The sequence below is a fragment of the Oncorhynchus kisutch genome, linkage group LG4, assembly GCF_002021735.2.
Source record: "Oncorhynchus kisutch isolate 150728-3 linkage group LG4, Okis_V2, whole genome shotgun sequence".
NCBI lineage: Eukaryota > Metazoa > Chordata > Actinopteri > Salmoniformes > Salmonidae > Oncorhynchus > Oncorhynchus kisutch.
Genome location: NC_034177.2, coordinates 46,269,306 through 46,291,846, shown reverse-complemented (window position 1 = coordinate 46,291,846; position 22,541 = coordinate 46,269,306). Strand labels below are relative to the sequence as shown.

General features: G+C 43.9%; 1 protein-coding gene across 2 annotated transcripts; it reads right to left on the bottom strand.

The window, feature by feature from the left end:
- Positions 1–637: 637 nt before the first annotated feature.
- Positions 638–21,508, bottom strand: lamb4 (laminin, beta 4). 2 transcript variants are annotated; one of them, XM_031823108.1, is made up of 35 exons: positions 21,379–21,508; positions 19,213–19,264; positions 18,173–18,330; positions 16,501–16,636; positions 15,846–15,919; positions 15,530–15,718; positions 15,329–15,392; positions 14,973–15,187; positions 14,711–14,831; positions 14,376–14,564; positions 13,988–14,143; positions 13,773–13,885; positions 13,531–13,610; positions 10,523–10,679; positions 10,249–10,380; positions 9,980–10,165; positions 9,711–9,823; positions 9,465–9,585; positions 9,196–9,367; positions 8,859–9,002; positions 8,292–8,523; positions 7,946–8,103; positions 7,597–7,824; positions 7,263–7,480; positions 3,993–4,089; positions 3,477–3,846; positions 3,214–3,374; positions 2,913–3,115; positions 2,580–2,783; positions 2,340–2,484; positions 2,026–2,233; positions 1,793–1,928; positions 1,476–1,646; positions 1,204–1,357; positions 638–1,056 (listed from the first exon to the last, which is right to left on the bottom strand). In XM_031823108.1, the coding sequence occupies exons 2-35, from the start codon at positions 19,235–19,237 to the stop codon at positions 917–919; spliced, it is 5,370 nt and encodes a 1,789-aa protein (XP_031678968.1). In that variant the 5' UTR covers positions 19,238–19,264; positions 21,379–21,508; the 3' UTR covers positions 638–916. The 2 variants fall into 2 exon arrangements, 1 of the variants encoding a protein (XP_031678968.1); XR_004209747.1 differs by having other exon boundaries at positions 641–1,056; positions 1,204–1,325; positions 21,379–21,451.
- Positions 21,509–22,541: the final 1,033 nt, after the last annotated feature.

Below are 22,541 nucleotides of genomic sequence, written 5' to 3'. Positions count from 1 at the left end.
GAGAGAGAAAGAGAGGCAGAGAGAGTAAAACCGAGAGGGGGGGGGGGTCTTAAAGTGGATGTGGGGGCTTAATGCAACTGACATCTGGGATTTTACACGTCAATTACAAAATTGACAATGTACATTTAATGCCCACCTGTGCAAAAGGCAAAGAGAGAGTGAACATTCCGGGCCAGAGTAGTGACAAGTGGACGCATTCCAAACCCAGCTGGGACCCATTCCAAACCTGAGAGTGTGTTAAATCTCATCACATCCTAAGCCAGGCTGGGGGCAACATTGTTTCAGGCCAATAACAAGCTCAGAAAAGACCTGTCAAATCTTACAAAGAGGTCTACTTCCACCAAAGACCAGGGTACAAACTGGAAAATGATTGGAAAGAATGTAGATGTAGAGGTAGAATGTAGAGGTAGAATAACCTGAAATAGGTCAGCAAGAAAGCTTTCCTCCTTTTTTCACATTAGACCATGTAAGCAGATAAGTTGGTCAGGTTGGTAAAATAATAATGCATATTACAAGATAAAGTAAAGAAGGAGCACACAAGAGGCTTCTCTCTCAACTGTCAGTTTCATGATCACCAAACGCCTCCCTGTGGAGTGTTAGGAGAACTACACTCTCAAATTCAGCCGCAAAACTCAAGAGCTTTTTATTTTATTTTATTCAACCTTTATTTAACTAGGCAAGTCAGTTAAGAACAAGTTCTTATTTACAATGACGGCCTATCCCGGGCAAACCCGGACGACGCTGGGCCAATTGTGCGCCGCCCTATGGGACTCCCAATCATGGCCGGATGTGATGCAGCCTGGATTCGAACCAGGTACTGTAGTGACACCTCTTGCACTGAGATGCAGGGCCTTTTGTGGCGCAGCGGTCCAGATGTCTGTGACCCTGAATCATCTCTTGATCCACCTTGGGGGTGTTAGGAGGTACAGTTAATGTAACCATCCACACGCGCAGCAATCTCTTTTTGGAGGGCTTCTACCATCTCCAGCAACATGGCAACCTCCTTGGCCTTGTCCTCTTTGTTTCTGATGAAGTCTTGGATCTTTTTCTCCAAGTCTGAAGCAACAAAGAGAAAATGAAGGCCATGATTAGTCAATTCTTTGAAACAGGTGTGTTACTGCTGGTGTGGAACAAAAGCCTGCACACCTCGTGGCTCTCCAGGATAGGAGTTGGATAGCTCTGTTTTAAAGTCCTGAGACTTACCGTCAATTTGTTTCATTTTATCTTGGATGTCTTTTGCGACTTTCTCTGCCTCCACAGTAATGTTCTTCAGGCGTTCGTTGGCCGCTTCATTATCGGTCTGGTTTGTGTTTCCCGTCTTTAGCCTATCAAACAGCGCAGTCACCTTGTCAAGCCCCTGGCAAATGAGTCAGAGGAAAACAAAAACCCATACCTATTTAACATTATACTCACACTATCACGACATCGCACCAAAGTGGTAAGTGAGTAGTGGTAATCAAGTGGAGACAACGTACCGTCTCTGCGTCAGTAGTGGCACCTATGGCTGCATCTGCATCAGCTTTGGCCTGCTCCGCCTGCTCTCTGTTCATCTCAGTCTTGCTCTTCAGAACCTCAATCTCCTCCAGCATCTCTGGAGTTCTAGTAGAGTTCAAGTTAGTCTCTATGTTGTTCAGTTTCTTCTCAATCTGGGGGCCACGACAAATAGATCAAGTTATGAGAAAGAGTCTGATGGATGTTGAGACTAATACAAATACGCACCAGCAGGAATGGGTAGAGGGACAGAGACAGAGAGAGCGCGAGAGAGAGTCGGAAGGTGTTAAGAGAGAATTACCTCTTTAATAATCTTGTCCGCCACGCCATTGCTTTCCTTAGCCTTCTCCAGGTCTTGCTCGACCTTGTCCTGTGTATTCTCAATGTCCGTCATGGTTTTCTTGAGATCCGTAACATCAATATCCCTGGTTCTGTCCCTAATGAATTGACAACCGTGGTACAAATATGGTAATTTAGCCTGCATGTTTGTACAATGTGACAGTTACGCATATAAAAAACATGGTACTGGCTAACCTGATAGCCTGAGCTTTCTCCAGCAGGTCCTGGGCTGTCTTGGCTTGGTCCTTCAGTTTTTTCAGATCCTCCTTGAAATCAATGAAGTTGGTCAGCACGCCCCGGATGTTCTGGATCATGGAGCGGATGTCGTCCGGAGAGCCCGGCAGCTGGATGGCCAGAACAACCTTGACCAAATTCTCTATGTCCTCTGGCGCCACCATCTCATCTGTTAGCAGAGAAGTCGGCCACACAAGTCAAGTCAACAAATCACATTTTTAAGGGATCTTTACATGGAATGTTCAAGCTTATATCCAGCCAACAATCACACTGACCTGTGAGGTAGTCTTTGACCCTATTGATGAGGTCCTTGGTGTCATTCTTCTCCCTCTTAAACTTCTCCTTGCTGTCAGTGATCTTCTTCTGTAGCTCCTTTGCCTGCTCATGAGTGCCTTGGGTCATCTGTTTGGCCTCATTGATCTGAACAGGAGAGATTGAGACTTGTGTCATATACTATTGTGTATTAAATATATCATTTTTCATTTTAAAGCAGAAATAAGTATTTGGGAACATGCCTTGATCTTGGAGTCCTTTAGTTTTTGGAGCAGGTCGATAAGGTCATTCTCTACTTGCTCAGCTGTTTTTGTGGCATTGTGGCTCACAGGGAAGCTGCCCTTGCACGTAGGACCCCCACATTCTCTCTGTCCCAAGAAGTCTCGACACAGCGCACCCCCACACTCTGATTTGGAGCATTCCTCATCGCCTGGGCCTCCACAGATCTAGGAGGAGCCAAAGAGTGTAACATGGTTTATATCCTGACTACCAAAAAGTGAAACAGACTGCCATTCACGCTAACGCATCACTCTATTGATGCATGCAGTGCAAGCACTACAATAAGGGACACTCACGTTTTTGTTGAGTTTGGCCACACTCAGAGCCTTGACCTTCTTCTCCAGCCCCTCCATGTCTCCCAAGATGCTGCAGCTGGACAGATGGTCTTTGATTTCCTGCCGTGTGTCCATGGAGTTCTCCAGGGCCCTCTCGGCCTCCTTCACCTTCTTCTCATCAGCCATGAAGTCTGCATGCTGCTTCCGAATCTTCTCCAGGGCCTCTGGATCAGCATCAAAATAAAAGTCCACACGAATCAGAAACATCAGTGAAGTTACAGTGAATTCCATTTTATTTTGTAAACAATATGGCCCTATGTACCCTGCATTTCTTTTAGATCTAGTGTTGGAGCCTCGCTGATTTTGTTCCTTAAGTTATCCAACAGCATCTTGAACTCGTGGTGGATGTTGTCGATCTCAGTGTTCAGAAGAGATGATGAGTCCACGATGATGGCGTTGGGGTCTATGGAGTCTTTGAGCTTCCTGTGAGGAAGAAAAATGTGTACAGCTCCAAGATTACTGCTAAACGTACAGTGTAAATCATTTCACCTCATGGCTCAATATTCAGAAATGCTGTTTACATACGAGATTATGACACACAGCTTCTCCACGTCTTTCACCAGAGGTAGAGATCTCCCTGTCAGGTTCCCCAGATAGTCCAGCTTGGAGTGCATCTCTAGCATTCGTTGCAACTGACGACTGTGTCCAGGCTCCAGCTGTTCGCCGTGGGGAGGGATGAAGGTGCGCATCCTCTGGGCGGCACGGTGGACGTCGGTGACGTTGTCCGCCCACAGGACGGCACAGGGGTGGCACGGGAGGCAGGCGGGGAAGACTTGGTCATACCCAGGGGCACACTCATCACAGAAGATGCCCATCACACCAACGCGGCACAGACACTCACCCGTCAATGGGTTGCAGGCGGGGCGGTCGGTACCCTCCATGTTACAATCGCAGGCTACGCAGACGTGATAAGGAGGGAAGGGACAAGTGTCAATTATTATTATTTTACAGTGAAACACTATTGTCTCTCTTTGTGGTGCTAGAATCTAAAAGACCCAATACTTAGCCATTTATCAATAATCACTTTCGGCCACAACTTACAAACACACTGCAGGTCAGGGTTCCCAAAGTGATTTTCCCCACACTCATCACACTGTCTTCCTCCAAACTCAGTACGACACTGGCAATGGCCAGTCACCTAAAGAGTCAAATATGAAGACTTATATAGTTCGGACAAACACATATCTCATTGTACCATGCTTTGACATAGAATAGTATAGAACACTGTCAGGTCCATAATTATTGGCAACCCTGATAAAGATTAGCAAAGACTGTATAAAATCAATTACACAAATTCTGAGCTATATTGTATGCTACATTTTATTATTGTTATTTTATTGCACACTAATACAATTGCTCAGAGAAAGGGATTTTGTTTAAAGGGGAGGTGCAGTCAAAAACGTGATTTCTCTGTGTTTTATAGACTCTGAGCATACAAAAAAATAGTAACACTCGTAGTATCAAGTTTGTCTTGCCCATTCACCCACTGAATGGCCCACATAAACAATCCATGTCTCAAATGTCTCAAGGCTTAAAAATTCTTCTTTATCCTGTCTACTCCTTTTCATCTAAAATTATTTAAGTGGATTTAACAAGTGGCATCAATAAGGGATCATAGCTTTCACCTGGATGTTCCTAATGTTTTGTACACTCAGTGTATATTTAAGCAATAAGGCATGAGGTGGTGTGGTATATGGACAATATACCACGGCTAAGGGATGTTCTTCGGCACGACGCAAAGCTGAGTGCCTGGATACAGCCCTTAGAAGTGGTATATTGGCCATATACCTCAAACCCCAGAGGAGGAGCCTAACGGGAAGGATGTGTTACCTGAAAACTAGCTGTTTTTGGCAGAGAGGAGGGGAAAATCTCTGTTGTTGGTCTATTAACTTATAACACCTGGTGAAGAAAAAAAACACCAAGCCAAACAAACTGAAATTTCAGGTAGTCTTTTCAAACAGCACATACACTAAAAGTGCATTATCATCATTTTCACAATAATATTCCAGCCTCAGCGTGGAAATATACACTGAGTGTAAACAACAGGAACAATGAATGTTCAACAGGAACTGACCAGTTGAATCCAGGTATGATCCCATTATTGATGCCACTTCAAATCAGTGCAGATGAAAGGACGGAGACAAGTTAAAGAAGGATTTAAAAGCCTTGAGACAATTGAGAAATGGATTGTGTGTGTGTGCCATTTAGGCCAGACAAAATATTTAAATGTCTTTGAACGGGTTTATGGTAGTAGGTATCAACAGTCGCTCAACAGTTTCCCGTGTGTTTCAAGAATGGTCCACCATCCAAAGGACATCCAGCCAACTTGACACAACCTTGTAGAGTCCTTGACCCAATGAACTGAGGCTGTTCTGAGGGCAAAAGGTGGTGCAACTCAATATTAGGAAGGTGTTCGTAATTTTTTGTACACTGTGTATAAAACACAGGAAAATCATATTTTTGACCTCCCCTTTAAACAAAATCTTTCTTCGAGCAATTGTATTAGTATACTATAAAATATAATTTTCCCAAACAATGTGGAGCATACAATATAGCTCAGTATCTGCATTATTATTTTATGCAGTCTTTTTTGCTCATCTTTAACTTCTTATGGCTGCAGGGGCACTATTGAGTAGCTTAGATGAGAGGTGCCCAGAGTAAACGGCCTGCTCCTCAGTCTCAGTCGCTAATATATGCATATTATTATTACTATTGGATAGAGAATACTCTGAAGTTTCTAAAACTGTTTGAATGATGTCTGTGAGTATAACAGAACTCATATGGCAGGCAAAAACCTGAGAAGAAATCCAAACAGGAAGTGAGAAATCTGAGGTTGGTTTATTTTCAATCCATTCCCTATTGAAATCACATTGGGATATGAATGAAGACTCACTTCCTAGGGCTTCCACTAGATGTCAGCTGTCTATAGAAACGAGGCTTCTACTGTGTTGTGGGACTGAATAAGAGGGGAATGAGTCAGCTTACTGGCAGAACTGGCAGTTGGAACTTTATTAAAGATTTATGATAAAAACATCCTAATGATTGATTCTGTACTTTGAAATGTTTCTTCCACCTGTAATATAACTTTTTGAAGTTTTTGTCTGAAGAAATGGTCGACCAGCACCAGCGATTGGATAGGTGTACCAAACGAACTAACAAAAGTAGCTAATTGGACATGAATAACTGACATTATCGAACAAATCAAGCATTTATTGTGGACCTGGGATTCCTGGGAGTGCATTCTGATGAAGATCATCAAAGGTAAGGAAATATTTATCATGTAATTTCTGGTTTATGTTGACTCCAAAATGGCGGCTAATTGTATTATATTTCTGAGCGTCGTCTCAGATTATTGCATGGTTTGCTTTTTCCATAAAGTAAAAAAAAAATCTGACACAGCGGTTGCATTAAGGAGAGGTATATCTATAATTCCATGTGTATAACTTGTATTATCATCTACATTTATGATGAGTATTTCTGTTGAATCGATGTGGCTATGCAAAATCACTGGATGTTTTTGGTACTAGTGAACGTAACGCGCCAATGTAAACTCAGATTTTTGGATATAAATATGAACTTTATCAAACAAAACATACATGTATTGTGTAACATGAAGTCCTATGAGTGTCATCTGATGAAGATCATCAAAGGTTAGTGATAAAATTAATCTCTATTTGTGCTTTTTGTGACTCCTCTCTTTGGCTTGAAAAAAGGCTGTGTTTATTCTGTGGCTTTCGCTGAAAAGCATATTTGAAATCGGACACTGGTGCGATTAACAACAAGATTACCTTTAAAATGGTATAAAATACATGTCTGTTTGAGGAATTTTAATTATGAGATTTCTGCTGTTTTGAATTTGGCGCCTTGCACTTTCACTGGCTGTTGTCATATCATCCCGTTAACGGGATTGCAGCCCAAAGAGGTTTTTAACAAGGTTGCCAATCATTTTGGACCTGACTGTATACAGTTGAAGTCGGAAGTTTACATACACCTTAGCCAAATACATTTAAACTCAGTTTTTCACAATTGCTGACATTTAATCAGAGTAAAAATTCCCTGTGAATGTGAAATGTCAGAATAATATGTCAGAAGTTTACATACACTCAATTAGTATTTGGTAGCATTGAATTTTCCAAGCTGTTTAAAGGCACAGTCAACTTAGTGTATGTAAACTTCTGACCCACTGTAATTGTGAAATTATAAGTGAAAAATTACTTGTGTCATGCACTAAATTCCCGACTTCAACCGCATCTTTATTTATCCATTATCCAAGTATGTAAAATGAAGTGCTAGGGAGTATAGAGGCCATGCCTTGTCACAGTGGTTATTGAAGGAGTTAGCAGGGTCACATTTGCACGGTTGGCACCCGGACTCTCCCTGAATGTTCCAGAAGCCGGTGGCACACTCGTCACACAGCGTGCCCACCGCGCCCGCCCGACACGGGCACTGACCCGTCAGCGGGTCACAGAAACACGGGCTGCCCAGAGGGCACTGGGTCACATCCGTTCCCTGCCGGTCACAGGAGCACTCTGGGGAACACGCAAACAAAAATAAAGACCGTAAAACACACATAAATAGCCACATATCATATCCAAACAGCCATGGGATTTGATGACGATTTTGATACTGTGTGTCCCTGCTATACCTTTGCAGTCCTGGGCCAGTGCGTCTCCATAGTAGCCAGGCTTACAGCTCTGACAGCGGGGTCCCTGGGTGTTGTGGAGGCAACGCAAACACTCGCCCGTCACACTGTCACACGCGTCACTGTCAGCAGGGTCGATGTTGTTGTTACAGAGACACTCTTCACAGCCGCCGCCGCCCGGTGCGGTCAGGCCGCCGTAGAAACCAGCGGAGCAGGCATCGCAGCGGAGACCTAAATGGAATGTGGGCGGGGAGGGAAACGTGGTTCAAAGGTCAGTATTGAGCAGTCAAACTAGCCAGTAGCTTTCATCAAATGTTGAAAAGAGTGCACATGCAGAAACATACAAACACACCTGTGTGTCCAGCCAGGCAGTCACAAGTCAGGCTACCAGACTCTGGGTCCTTGTTGCAGGTGCTGGCAAAGAACCGTCCACTGGACTGAGTGTCAGGACACAGACAAGGCTTACAGGGCTCCCTGGAGACTGGGTCACCAAAGTAACCCTCCACACAGCTGGAGCAACCAAACACACAACATTCATTGTTCAGTCTGATTGACACTGTGTGCACTGCACACTGGCAGATATGTGACTGTAGAAAGAATGATAATCAGAGGAGTCGGCACACGTAGATATGGAACCAGGCTATAGATATGGGTTGATTCTAATAGGGAAATGAATAAACGAATGAAAGAGGCTTCACCTCTCACAATTGTTTCCGGTGGAGTGCTCCCTGCAGTCCAGGCAGGCTCCAGTATCCTGGTCACACAGTTCAGCCAGGCCGTTGCACTTACAGGGCCGACACAGTGGGAAGCCGTAGTACCCAGACAGGCAACGATCACAGCGTCGCCCACCCACCTCCATACGACACGGACACTGACCTCTGACCTGGTCACACAGCTCCGCCACTGCACCGCGACGGTCACACTCACAGGCTGGAGGAGGGGAGGTGGGATGGAGAGAGAGAGAATATCTTCTCTTGTTCAGGAAAAGGTTTGGTCACAATCAAAACACAACAAAGACCTCACAGCATCTTTTCAAACACACACACACATATATATATATATATATATATATATATATATATATATATACACACAAGGCATGGCCTCTATACTCCCTAGCACTTCATTTTACATACTTGGATAATGGATAAATAAAGATGCGGTTGAAGTCGGGAAGTTTAGTGCATGACACAAGTATATATATATATATTATGGTATGTAACCATAGAATGTAACCATAGGAAGCCGTTATCATGGTGACATACGTGCACAGCCGTTGGGTCCGAAGCCGAAGTTCAGGGGGGCGCAGGAGTCACAGCAGCGGCCAACCACGTTGGCCTTGCACTCACAGAGCCCTCCGAATTTACTGCAGTAGGGGCCATGAGAACCCTGGATGTTACACCTGCAAACTGGAGACACAGGTAATGGCATTACCCATACACACTTTGGCTTTTTTCAAAGTCTCTTACCTTCACTCAGGGCTCAGAGCTCAGAGCTAGCTGAAAACAAGTGTTGATTTCTGTTGCCAGAATGAGTATATACCCACAGTGTACACTGTGATAGTGTGGAGATGTTGCTTAGAGTAGGCCAGGCTTTACTCACGCATGGCACCGTTGTGTATGCGAGCCGACAGGCTTCCAATGAGGCCATAACACACATCAGGCAGGGTCTCCTGCTCAGCAGCCAACTCAAAACAGCGGAATCTTCTGAACGAGTCCAGCTCACTCTGTGAACAGAAGTCCTGCACAGACTCCATCTTAGGGATCAGACCCATCTAGAAACAGGAAGTTCATGGGTTTAACCGGGGTACCTCAGAAGACTACATCTCCCATGACAAATGATATTATGATAGAAATGATAAGTATTCTCACTGAGTCGACGAGGGTATGTGAGCTGGACTGAGGGTTAGAGTTGGGCTGCTTCCTAAAAGTGATGTCCACATAATATCTTCTTCCCGCGTTCAGACACACAGGCGTATCCAAAATGGCAACCCTGGGGACAAACACACAATCATAATGTTATCAGACTTAGGGGTAAATACTGCACAATTCACCTCGGGTGTGACCTCAGGTTGATATTGGTGATATACTATGTTAATGAGTGCAGTTGTCTTTTACCTGGCAGCCCCAGGTATGGTGAGGGTTTTCTCCCCTTTCGGGCTAGTGGGACAACCTCCGTCACCAACCAATAATGGAACAATGCTCACAGAGGCCATCCAGTCATCTGGCGACTTCAGAGACCAAAGTAAGCACAGTGTCCAACTTTGAGGGCACAATAAATACAAGCTCAAACTCACACAGAAATGATTTCACACGAACACACATCAACACTTACAGCGTGTTTCCATGGTTTCAGATTTGATTTTAGTTGCTATCGTTGCCCTCACCTCTGGTTCATAGCGGATGACTAGATGGTAGTCGAGGGACGCTGGGAGGTTGTCCACAGTGAACCTAAGCCCAGCACCATCCAGGACCCGCACGAATCCTGGGCCGGTCCAAGTGATTGGTACATCTGGTGTCCTCTCCCGGGGCACAATCTGGAGGGCTGAGCCTGGGTCCAGGGGAATGGACCTCTGATGGAAAGAAACCCAGTGTTAGTTACTAATTAGTACTATGCCAGTACTGTGTAAGTAAGGTATTGAGCCATTGCTAGTACCTGTCCCTGTCTTCTCCTCCTGGCTTGTCTTTTGCTTCTCCTGGTCAGGACCAAGCGGCCATTTTGATATTTGATGTCATAGCCCTGCTGTCTGTAGTATTCCTCACAAACAGGCAGGTCTGTGGGTTTCAACTGGGGAAGGAACACACACAGACATCAACTTAGTGTTTTTTAATTGCTGCCAAAATCCAATATCAAAAGTTTGACACTGAAGCTTTCCATCCACAGCCATTTGCCACAATGCTGGAGGTCAAATGTCATACTCAGGCCTCACCAGAGGGGAGGAGCTTTTTCCCTCCAGTGGGGCAGCGTTCTCTGCCTCGTACAGGTAGTAGTCTAGAGCAGCCAGGAAATGTCCCGGGGCAGGATCACCACAGCTCCGGCCCACCATGTTTGGCAGGCACTGACACTGGCCGTCCAATGAAGAGCACCTGTGGACATAACAGACAGGGAGATACAGCCAATCAGGTTGGACAAGGGAGCAAGACAGAACATGCTTAGCCTGGGGTGTATTCTGTTTCAGAGGTGAAACGTTCAGAATGTTTACATAGAAATGTATTGAGTAGGACAGATGGGATTGATGAGGAGTGTTTCACCTCACTGAAAAAAAACCCAGGTGTTACGTCAGTTAAGTGAAGTAAAGGTCTAGTGTGGCCTAGGTATTCTAGTGGTCTAGGCAGCTGCTTCCAGTGCACATGTACTACTGCAGCATGGGTTCAAATCTGGCCCACTGCTATTTCAGCACACTCTTCTGCATCTTTCAGCTCTGTCCAAGACTTAAAAATATATACACAATATATACACTACCGTTCAAAAGTTTGGGGTCACTTATAAATGTCCTTGTCTTTGAAGGCCAGCATCCCGGAGTCGCCTCTTCACCGTTGACATTGAGACTGGTGTTTTGCGGGTACTATTTAATGAAACTGCCAGTTGAGGACTTGTGAGGGATCTGTTTCTCAAACTAGACACTAATGTACTTGTCCTCTTGCTCAGTTGTGCACCAGGGCCTCCCACTCCTCTTTCTATTCTGGTTAGGGCCAGTTTGCGCTGTTCTGTGAAGGCAGTAGTACACAGTTGTACGAGATCTTCAGTTCCTTGGCAATGTCTCGCATGGAATAGCCTTTATTTCTCAGAACAAGAATAGACTGAATAGTTTCAGAAGAAAGTTATTTGTTTCTGGACATTTTGAGCCTGTCATCGAACCCACAAATGCTGACACTCCAGATACTCAACTAGTCTTAAGAAAACCAGTTTTATTGCTTCTTTAATCAGAACAACAGTTTTCAGCTCTGCTAACATAATTGCAAAAGGGTTTTCTAATGATCAATTAGCCTTTTAAAATGATATACTTGGATTAGCTAACAATGTGCCATTGGAACACAGGAGTGATGGTAGCTGATAATGGGTCTCTGTACACCTACAGTGGGGCAAAAAAGTATTTAGTCAGCCACCGATTGTGCAAGTTCTCCCACTTAAAAAGATGAGAGAGGCCTGTAATTTTCATCATAGGTACACTTCAACTATGACAGACAAAATGAGAAAGAAAATCCAGAAAATCACATTGTAGGATCTTTTATGAATTTATTTGCAAATTATGGTGGAAAATAAGTATTTGGTCACCTACAAACAAGCAAGATTTCTGGCTCTCACAGACCTGTAACTTCTTCTTTAAGAGGCTCCTCTGTCCTCCACTCGTTACCTGTATTAATGGCACCTGTTTGAACTTGTTATCAGTATAAAAGACACCTGTCCACAACCTCAAACAGTCACACTCCAAACTCCACTATGGCCAAGACCAAAGAGCTATCAAAGGACACCAGAAACAAAATTGTAGACCTGCACCAAGCTGGGAAGACTGAATCTGCAATAGGTAAGCAGCTTGGTTTGAAGAAATCAACTGTGGGAGCAATTATTAGGAAATGGAAGACATACAAGACCACTGATAATCTCCCTCGATCTGGGGCTCCACGCAAGATCTCACCCCGTGGGGTCAAAATGATCACAAGAACGGTGAGCAAAAATCCCAGAAAACATGGGGGTACCTAGTGAATGACCTGCAGAGAACTGGGACCAAAGTAACAAAGCCTACCATCAGTAACACACTACGCCGCCAGGGACTCAAATCCTGCAGTGCCAGACGTGTCCCCATGCTTAAGCCAGTACATGTCCAGGCCCGTCTGAAGTTTGCTAGAGAGCATTTGGGTGATCCAGAAGAAGATTTGGAGAATGTCACATGGTCAGATGAAACCAAAATAGAACTTTTTGGTAAAAACTCAACTCGTCGTGTTTGGAGGACAAAGAATGCTGAGTTGCATCCAAAGAACACCATACCTACTGTGAAGCATGGGGGTGGAAACATCATGCTTTGGGGCTGTTTTTCTGCAAAGGGACCAGGACGACTGATCCGTGTAAAGGAAAGAATGAATGGGGCCATGTATCGTGAGATTTTGAGTGAAAACCTCCTTCCATCAGCAAGGGCATTGAAGATGAAACGTGGCTGGGTCTTTCAGCATGACAATGATCCCAAACACACCGCCCGGGCAACGAAGGCATTTCAAGGTCCTGGAGTGGCCTAGCCAGTCTCCAGATCTCAACCTCATAGAAAATCTTTGGAGGGAGTTGAAAGTATGTGTTGCCCAGCAACAGCCCCATGGAGGAATGGGCCAAAATACCAGCAACAGTGTGTGAAAACCTTGTGAAGACTTTTGACCTCTGTCATTGCCAACAAAGGGTATATAACAAAGTATTGAGATAAACTTTTGTTATTGACCAAATACTTATTTTCCACCATAATTTGCAAATAAATTCATTAAAATCCTACATTGTGATTTTCTGGATTTTTTTTCCTCATTTTGTCTATCATAGTTGAAGTGTACCTATGATGAAAATTACAGGCCTCTCTCATCTTTTTAAGTGGGAGAACTTGCACAATTGGTGGCTGACTAAATACTTTTTTGCCCCACTGTATGTAGATATTCCATTAACAATCTGCCGTTTCCATCTACAATAGTCATTTACAACATTAACAATGTCTACGCTGTATTTCTGATACATTTTATTTTATTTTAATGGACAAAAAATTTGATTTTCTTTCAAGAACAAGCACATTTCTAAGTGACCCCAAACTTTTGAACCGTAGTGTATATATTTATATATGAAGTAACTATCTAGATTTCTATGAAATATGACCTATAATGAATTAAAATGAGTGAAATTGTGAGATTTTCACTGGACAGCCACTTTAAGAAGTCATTATGTACTGTACAATGATGTTTTACACACGTGCTGCTGTAGGCTCCTCCATGGTCACAGTTACAAGGTGAGCAGGTGTGTACAGTGTTCCCCAGACCCCAGTAACCTGGCTAGAGAGAGAGAGCGAGACAGCAAGAGCGAGATAGAGTGAGAGAGATCAATCAGGTCGTTGGTGGCAGTAAGTTTATGGTGAGAGCTAAATCAAAATAAATGTGGCAGAAAGAAGCAACTCCATCGCTACAACACTGGTTGTCATGGACACATGGTCCTACCAGACATTGGTCACACAGGGGTCCCATGGCGAAGCGTTGACATACACACTGGCCTGTCACCTGGTCACATGGGTAGGGGATCAGGACACTACCCAGGAAGTTACACCTGCACCCTAAACACAGAGGACCAATCAGAGAGAGGGGATGAACCACAGGGAGGCCACCATAGATATAGAATGAGTCAAGCAGATCTGGCTCTTGGTAAAGATTCTTACTCTGGCAGCCAGTGGGGTCCTCCTGGCTGAACCCGTAGAAGCCAAATTTACAGCGATCACACCTGTCCCCCGCCACGTTCTCCTTACACACGCAGCGGCCCGACACGGGGTCACACAGGCCGTTATCCAGGGACCCCGTCAGGTCACAGTCACATGCTGGAGCAGAGGGAGCCAATGAGATCCACCGTTAGAACAGGATGGAGAGAGATTGAATGACGTCATCGATGCACAGCTTCATATAGGATGACATCAATGCAGGCATCTATTGACTGCACTTCATGGGAGTAGTACAAGACTTACAGGGACAACTTCATATAAATCATTGGCAGATTATTTTGCCTAGACCAAAAGCCCAATCTAGATCTAAACCTGCTAGAAGCTGACTTACAGATACAGCCCCGAGGGTCTTCCATGGAGAGCTGGGGGTCCTGATAGAGATAGGGTCGGCAGCGTTCACACTGGGGACCCATGCGGTCGTGTCGGCAGCCGTCACACACCCCCCCGCTGACCCCCCCACTGGCCTGGTACTGGTCTATGTCGAAGTGACACGTCTCCGAATGACCGTGACAGTTACACCCTAAGTGAAGAAACAAACACCAATTTAATACTTATACAATGTAATACACTCCCAACTATACTATTTTCCACATAAGGGTTTGAATTCCAGTCAATTCATGCATAAACACCAGTCAAATAGTAAATAGCCCATTAAAAGTGCATTACTTCTGCAGACATGTGGGTCAGATTGGCCGGCCGGCCTCCAGGGGACATCGTTGTAAAAGTCCTGGCATCTCTCACAGTTTGTGCCCACAGTGTTGTGTTGGCATACACAGCGCCCGTGAATCTAAGAGAGCAAGATCAGAGATATATGTAAACAATACTCGAAGAAACCCCCCAAAAAAGAAGAAAAAAACCCGTTCAGGATTCAATGTGGCCATTATGGATACAGTACAACTGCTACATTCCCTTTCTGCGCCATTCTCACCACGCCAGGCTCATTTAAGACGTCACCCCGGGTGCCATCCACGGGCATACACATGCTGGCATGGCCATTACAGAAGCAGCTGCCGCGCACCACCATTTCGTACAGGGCATAGTAGTACTTCTCCTGAGGGTTCCTCTTCTTCCGCCCCAGTAGGGTGTCACCCAGGGTGAACAGATGGGTGAAGTTGACCCGCAGGTTGGTCAAGGTGATCTGCTCTGAAGGGGAGAACATTTCAAATGGGTGAAAGTGTGTGTTTGTGTGTGTGTTTTTATTTTTATTTTTAAAATATATGTATAATTCTACATTGTTCCACTGATGGTAATAATGCAATGAAAAGTATGGGAGCTGTGTCTAACCTTGAATATGGGGAGCATATGGGTTCTCTATGTCAAAGCTTGGATCTAGAGCCTTCAACACCACCTGCAATGGAATCACAGATACGTGCCATAAGTTTGGTTATTGCGTTTTACATGTGTGTGTGTGTGTGTGTAAGCCACTCTAGATAAGTGTCTGCTAAATGACCAAAATGTGAACGCGTGTGTGTTTGTGTATCTCACCTCTCCGTCAGTAGATGGCTCTGAGGCGGAGTATCTGCTGTCACAGACGACGTCATCGGTGCTGTCAGCCGGCCCCTGTGAGACCCCAGGGAAGTGGGAGGCACAGTCCTCGGCAAAGTAACGGAACACCTTCCAACTGTACCCGTAGTCTTTGGACCTCTCCACCAGCATGGCGGCAGGACGGAAACTCTTCAAGGTCAACAAAAGGAAATATTAGCACACCGCAGGAAGTGGCAGTGCAGACAGAGCGAAAATGGTTAGGAACACTGTGTTATGGTTTGGCTATGAGAGGTCTTAGACAAGGGGTGTTAGATACCTTGAAAGTGAGGACAAGATGGCTGAACTGGAACAGAGTCTCCAGATCCAGCCGGATACTGACTTGATGAACCCCTACAGTTATGGATGGATAGTGGTATCAGTGAATGTTGTAAGAATACATTTACTGGTGTCAAGGACAAGGTCTTTTGTATCAGGTGTAGTCCAAAAGTCCCTAAAAAGGGATTTCCCATAGCTGTCATCGTATAGTAAGCTCTAGCCGAGCCATTCTTAAGGTGTTGGGAGCATTCTTGCTCACCTCTTGATATGATCCGACTTGGTTTAAATACATGCGTCAAATACTTTCAAGTGATGTAGTTCGCCCTGTCGGTACTCAGGCTAAAGCTCACCTCAAATACTTTCAAGTGATGTAGTTCGCCCTGTCGGTACTCAGGCTAAAGCTCACCTCAAATACTTTCAAGTGATGTAGTTCGCCCTGTCGGTACTCAGGCTAAAGCTCACCTCAAATACTTTCAAGTGATGTAGTTCGCCCTGTCGGTACTCAGGCTAAAGCTCACCTCAAATACTTTCAAGTGATGTAGTTCGCCCTGTCGGTACTCAGGCTAAAGCTCACCTCAAATACTTTCACGTAAGTAACATTATGTTTTTGACCCAGGCCTGGCTATCATACAAACAACATCTGGAGTGAGACCCACCGTTCTCAGACTGCCACCACTTCATCTTGCGCTCAGGGCCAAAGGTGGTGATGACGTTCTCAATCTGGTGGCTGTTTTGGTTGTTGTAGAGGTTGTAGGGCTGCCTGGAGTCACATTTGAAACACTTCTGCTCATCCTGAGAGAGACAAAAAGGGACATTTTCCATTTTGTTACTCAAAATAAAAGAGTGGTTTTACACATCTAATTGGTTTGTCATGGCAACAACTCCCATAACTGAGTGAGCGATTAAGTTGCAGTTTTTGTTCTACAATTAGTTCTTAACTGCCCCCCCCCCCCCCCCCCCCCCCAAAAGGAGGCAGTATTTTACGAACAAAAGTAACTTATAAAGCTATAAGACCACAAATCATACTAAAGTGTATAGAACTTCCTTGCGATGGTAGGCGTGTGAGGACAAGGATTCACAAACACTGGAATAATCCCATTAAATCAACTCAGTCAGACAAGGTATGAACCAGAGGGCACCTTAAGACTCTACTGTTGTTCACAACTATCAATCGGTAGTTAGAGAACAACATTTGTTATGTATCTGTTCTGACTAACTAATAAGAAATTGAATCAAATAAAAGAACCAAAATGAACTAGAAAATGACATGCAAAAGAGGAACACACCCCACATACTTATCACCCTGTCAAGGGAGAACAGGGGGAAGAGCTGCGAGAGAGAAAAGGATAAGTAGAAGGAGAGACAGAAAGTGAGGGAGAAAGGCAGAGAGTGAAAAAGACAGAAAATTGAAGGGGAAGCAAGAGGACTATACACGCAATCATCATAGCGAGAGCAGAAAAATTAGTCCCAGAGCATGTTCAGGGAAAAGACAGGTAATGACCTATAAATGTAGCAGATCAAGACACGTCTGCAGTATGAGGCATTTTAAGGGCGAGCCACAGAGCTGTCAATCAAACGGAGAGAGTTGTTCTAAAACAACACTTTATATACTATTCTAACCTTCAACGTCTGGCTTAAAGCCTGTTGAAATTCTGTAGATAATACTGACCAGGTTTGGGTAGGTTACTTTCTAAATGTAATCAGTTACAGTTACCACGTTTTTTCCAAATCTGATAGTTACTTTTGGATTATTTTTTCTCTTAAGAGGCATTAGAAGACAAAAAGGATCCATCAAACGCATTTGGTGTGTCATCATAGCGGTCGCTGACTTGTGGTCAGACTCACTCAGGTGAAATAAACTTACCCTTGCAAACTTTTTCAATGCTGAGCTAAATTTCATAGAGAAAACTAAGGCGTCAATGTATTTATTTTTTCTCGCAAACATCCTTTTTGAATTTATAAAAGTAATCAAATAAGTAATCATCTAGTTTTGTAAAGTATCTGTAATCTGATTACCATATTTTTTGCTGGTAAATTCACTGATGAACGTTACAGTTTTTTGTAATCAGGTTACATGTAATCAGTTACTCCTCAACCCTGGTACTGGCAAGCCTGATGTCTTTTTGAGTGGGATCAGAGCTATAGTACCTGCATGCGTTTGTCAATCTGTCTGTCTGCGTTTGTGGAACATCTCTGTTAGGACATTACTACTGGGTACAGAGAGACAGGTAAACATATGCAGACAACACTGCCTTCAACACCACGTCTCTAGTTTGTATTTAGGAACGGCGCACCACAGAGCCCCCCTATCAAGGTTTAAGTTCTGACCTCCAGGTATCCGAGGATGCAGTAGTTCTGGGGTCCGTTCCGTCCACAGGTGGAGGAGGCGGAGAGCTGGGCAGCGCGGCCCACCATCAGGTCCCCCAGCTGGGGGTGGCAAGAGTTGACATCACAGTCTTCCTGGAGGAGGGCCCCGGGTACCAGCACTGGAACAGAGAAACTGAACTGTCAGAGGCGTCAAGAAAGTAAAAATGTTTGAATCCTTTTCTTTTGCTTTAAACTGTTTCGTGTTTGTTTATAGATTATAGATTAACACTAAATGTAAGACCGTATTTCCGAATGAAAAAGTATGATGTCAAGGCTGCACTATAATAGCTAGATTATGGAAGATAATATTATGAGCATTGTGCTATTTGTTTTGGAAGGGTTTAAACCCTATGCTCACAAATGAACAGCATAGTGAACCAGACAAAAGGAAACTGTCCATGTGTAAACATTACAGGTCATTATTAAAGACTTGTGTGCTGTTGATTATATCCAGACACTGTAATCATACACAAGCCAGATGTAGTTCTTCTTTTCATTTTCTAAGTAAACATTTTAAGTCAATTACAAATTGTTTTAAAGACATGCAGTCTTTGATGAAAATAAATATTTTCTTCAACAGAAATAAAAACGAATAAAAAAAACAAAAATAATACAACTTCATAAGACGACCAAAGTCACTTTTTAGAACACTCAACATTTCTACTTGACGATAGTGAAGTTGTCCATACATGACTGAAATTATATCCACCATTTTGAATATTAGGGAAAATATGCAAATAAAAAAGTCTCCCGCTAGAGAAAGCAAGTGCCAGCAAGTGGAAATATTCTCCATCGGTGTGCAGCAAGTGATCACACGCTTGTGGAAAAGAGGACTCATGGACTATAATGGCAAAGAGATTCTTCCTGCCAAAAACAAGACAATTTAATCCTGCCCCTGTTGAAACAAATAGCTCTGAGGATCTGTTTTTTCCCTTTTCTGCTACATGTGATTTGCCTGTCATCAATTCAAAGAGTGCCAAAGGAAGGTGCATGCGACTTACACACGAGCAGGAACAGAGAAACCATCCTGCAGGTCGTTGGCTGCCAGACCTACTGAGTGGTAGAAAACAACCCAGAGTGTGAAAACACAATATATTTCCTAGATATTACTGCACTGTTGGAGCTAGAAACATAAGCATTTCCAATGAACGTTGATTTGACTTTGAAGACAGAGTCACCATGTTCAGTTCACTTGGACCCAGATTAAGCCTTTTCCCTGACAAAGAAGCAACACTCAATAGAGATGCTCTAATGGAGGTGCTTTTTAGTCCAAGAATGAACAAGGGTCCAGTGAACCAGGCCAAAGTGGTTATCACTGTCAAGGAGAAGGGAGGGAGAGGGTCTGTCAAAATGTAATTAGTCAGGTCTTGGTCATAGGTCAGACATTGAACAACACATGAACTGCTGAAATGAACAGAGTTTTTTTTTTAAACAGAGACTTAGAGTGGAGAGCTGATGTTCTGGACCTTTCTACCAGTACAAGTAGGTGAGGGTATTCACATTATCACAGATAAATCAAGGTTTCACCAACATGCTGATAAATAGGTCCAGACATGCTGGGCAGGCCATTATTTTGGCTATCATGGCTATGCCCATATAGCATGAAAACGCCCCCATCCACAGGACACGAGTGGTCACTGAATGGGGTTTGATGAGCACGAACATTATGTAAACCACATGCAATGGCCATTTCTGTCTCCAGATCTCAACTCAATTGAACACCTACAGTATGAGAGACACCAAATTATGGAATTACTCGTGGAAGAATGGTGTCTCATCCCTCCAATAGAGTTCCCAGACACTTGTATCTATGTCAAGGTGCATTGAAGCTGTTCTGGCTCGTGGTGGTCCAACGCCCTATTAAGACACTTTATCTTGGTGTTTCCTTTATTTTGGCAGTTACATGTATATTGTAACAGCAAGATAATCCTGCAGCAACAGGATTTGAACGTTTAGTCCAAAAGGTTACTTGATCGGTGGTTAGGCTATTAGCTGGACAAAAGTAGGCTACATGCAAAGTGCAATGCTGTTTAACACATGAAACTGTGTGTTAGTGTGGGTTTTCAGTGAATTTATGTCAATCATCTGCATTTGCTGCAGCGCAGGAAAATTCTCAACACCAGAAGAGTGATCAAATTAATCATCCTAAACCACCACATGTTGAGGCAATGTATTGTAAACACAACGTGGCTGCAACAGTCAAGTTTACACATACCACAGAAGCCATTTGCTTCATCAGGAAATATTCCGATCATTCTGGTGATGTGATATTAGCTCGGCTGCTAATGCCGTTGGTGGTGTGACTGATTTCACCGTCTCCCTAATTGTATGGGCTACTTTTCTCACATTGTGGGTCGTATAGCCAATTCACAATGGGAGACTTTCAATGCATGGCAGCAAAATAATACGCCCAAGGGACGACATTGGAATGTACAATGCCGTATATCACTGTTCCCTGCAAAAGTGAACCCTCAAGGGAGGAATGAACCTCAATGGGAATGTATGGGCCTCAAGAGATAGTATGCGGATTTACTCTTAGGCTATGCTTCGACTTGCATCGTGGAACCAATCCATACAGTAACTCACATCTCAGGTGAAAAACAGTCGCTAGAATTTAACGTAAAGCCAGCTAACCAACATAATGTAGCTGACATTGCCTGAATGCACATCAAGCAGTCATTTAACATCACATATAAAAGATTGTTGGCAATATTGTAGGTTTTAATGGACAGTATACTGTAGAACAAAGTATGTACATATTTCCTTGGCATTATGTTATCGCTAATTGCGTGAAAACAGAATATGGTTTTCCATATGATCTTCTCCAACAGTGTGAATCGAATGAATGTCCCACAAAAGCCCTCAAAGAGGCAGTGAAACAAGACGTCTTATCTCAAATACATCACACCAAATGACTGCCAACAACTCAGGGGAAAATAGTATGAAACCTATATTTGAGATCTATGGGATACCTACATTTGATAAGTGATCTACTGCACCAGATTTGCCTCAAGCCAATTTCCCAATAGAGTATCTGATAAAAAGAGGGATGATTCAAGAACAAAAAGCATGTCCCATTCAAAGCTTATTACAGATCAGTATCATAAGATCCGTGCAACGTTACAGTAGCTTTCTCATATCATAACGCAGACAGTAGTAGTACTTACAGTATGAGCAGTCTTCCCTGTACGCTTCCAGAATCAGCGCTTACCTGCTCCAGACCCTGACTGTGATTAGAGCGGGAATGACATGGAGTCTCAGCATGTAAGAGCACACCTGAGCACCATACAGAGAGAAAGAAAGAGAGAGAGAGGGGGAGAGAGAGAGAGAGCAGGCCAAACGAAGCCCCCGGGGGTGCAAGTGAAGGAGAAGAAGGATTAGGTTTCATTCAAAGCTGACACATCCCTCTCTGAGTTATAGCTACAGCACAGGTAGGTACAGTACAGCAAGGGGGAGGGATTTACCTGGACAAAGACATGGAACACAGAGTGCACACAGAGTTACTGAGGTATGCTCACCTTCCCTGGATGTAGTACAGTATGAGTTACTGAGGTATGCTCACCATCCCTGGATTTAGTACTGTATGAGTTACTGAGGTATGCTCACCTTCCCTGGATGTAGTACAGCATGAGTTACTGAGGTATGCTCACCTTCCCTGGATGTAGTACAGTATGAGTTACTGAGGTATGCTCACCTTCCCTGGATGTAGTACAGTATGAGTTACTGAGGTATGCTCACCTTCCCTGGATGTAGTACAGCATGAGTTACTGAGGTATGCTCACCTTCCCTGGATGTAGTACAGTATGAGTTACTGAGGTATGCTCACCTTCCCTGGATGTAGTACAGTATGAGTTACTGAGGTATGCTCACCTTCCCTGGATGTAGTACAGTATGAGTTACTGAGGTATGCTCACCTTCCCTGGCTGTAGTACTAGTACATTCTAGTTTCTTTACTTTTATGTTGGTGTGGTTCCCAATCAGAGGCAGCTGTCTATCGTTGTCTCTGATTGGGGATCATATATAAGTTGTCCTTTTTCGTTTGGGTTTTGTGGGTAGTTATATTCTGTTTAGTGTCTACACTTGACAAGACTGTTTCGGTTTTCACTCTTTGTTATTTTGTTTGAGTGTTTTGAGTAATACATTTATCATGAACACTTACCACGCTGCGCTTTGGTCCATGCCTTCTGACGAGAGACGTGACAGAACTACCCACCACAAAAAGACCAAGCAGCGAGGTCAGGAGGAATGGATGTGGAAGGACATTTTGAATGGGAAAGGATCCTGGATGTGGGAGGAGATCCTGGCTGGGAGGGATCGCCTCCCATGGGAG

Coding starts and splice junctions, on each gene's coding strand:
- lamb4 (XM_031823108.1), bottom strand. CDS start 19,237: ATGGTTTCTCTGTTCCTGCTCGTGT. Junction 18,331..19,212: donor TTCTCTGTTCCTGCTCGTGT/GTAAGTCGCATG, acceptor TCTCTGTTCCAG/TGCTGGTACCCGGGGCCCTC. Junction 9,824..9,979: donor TCATCCGCTATGAACCAGAG/GTGAGGGCAACG, acceptor TGGTCTCTGAAG/TCGCCAGATGACTGGATGGC.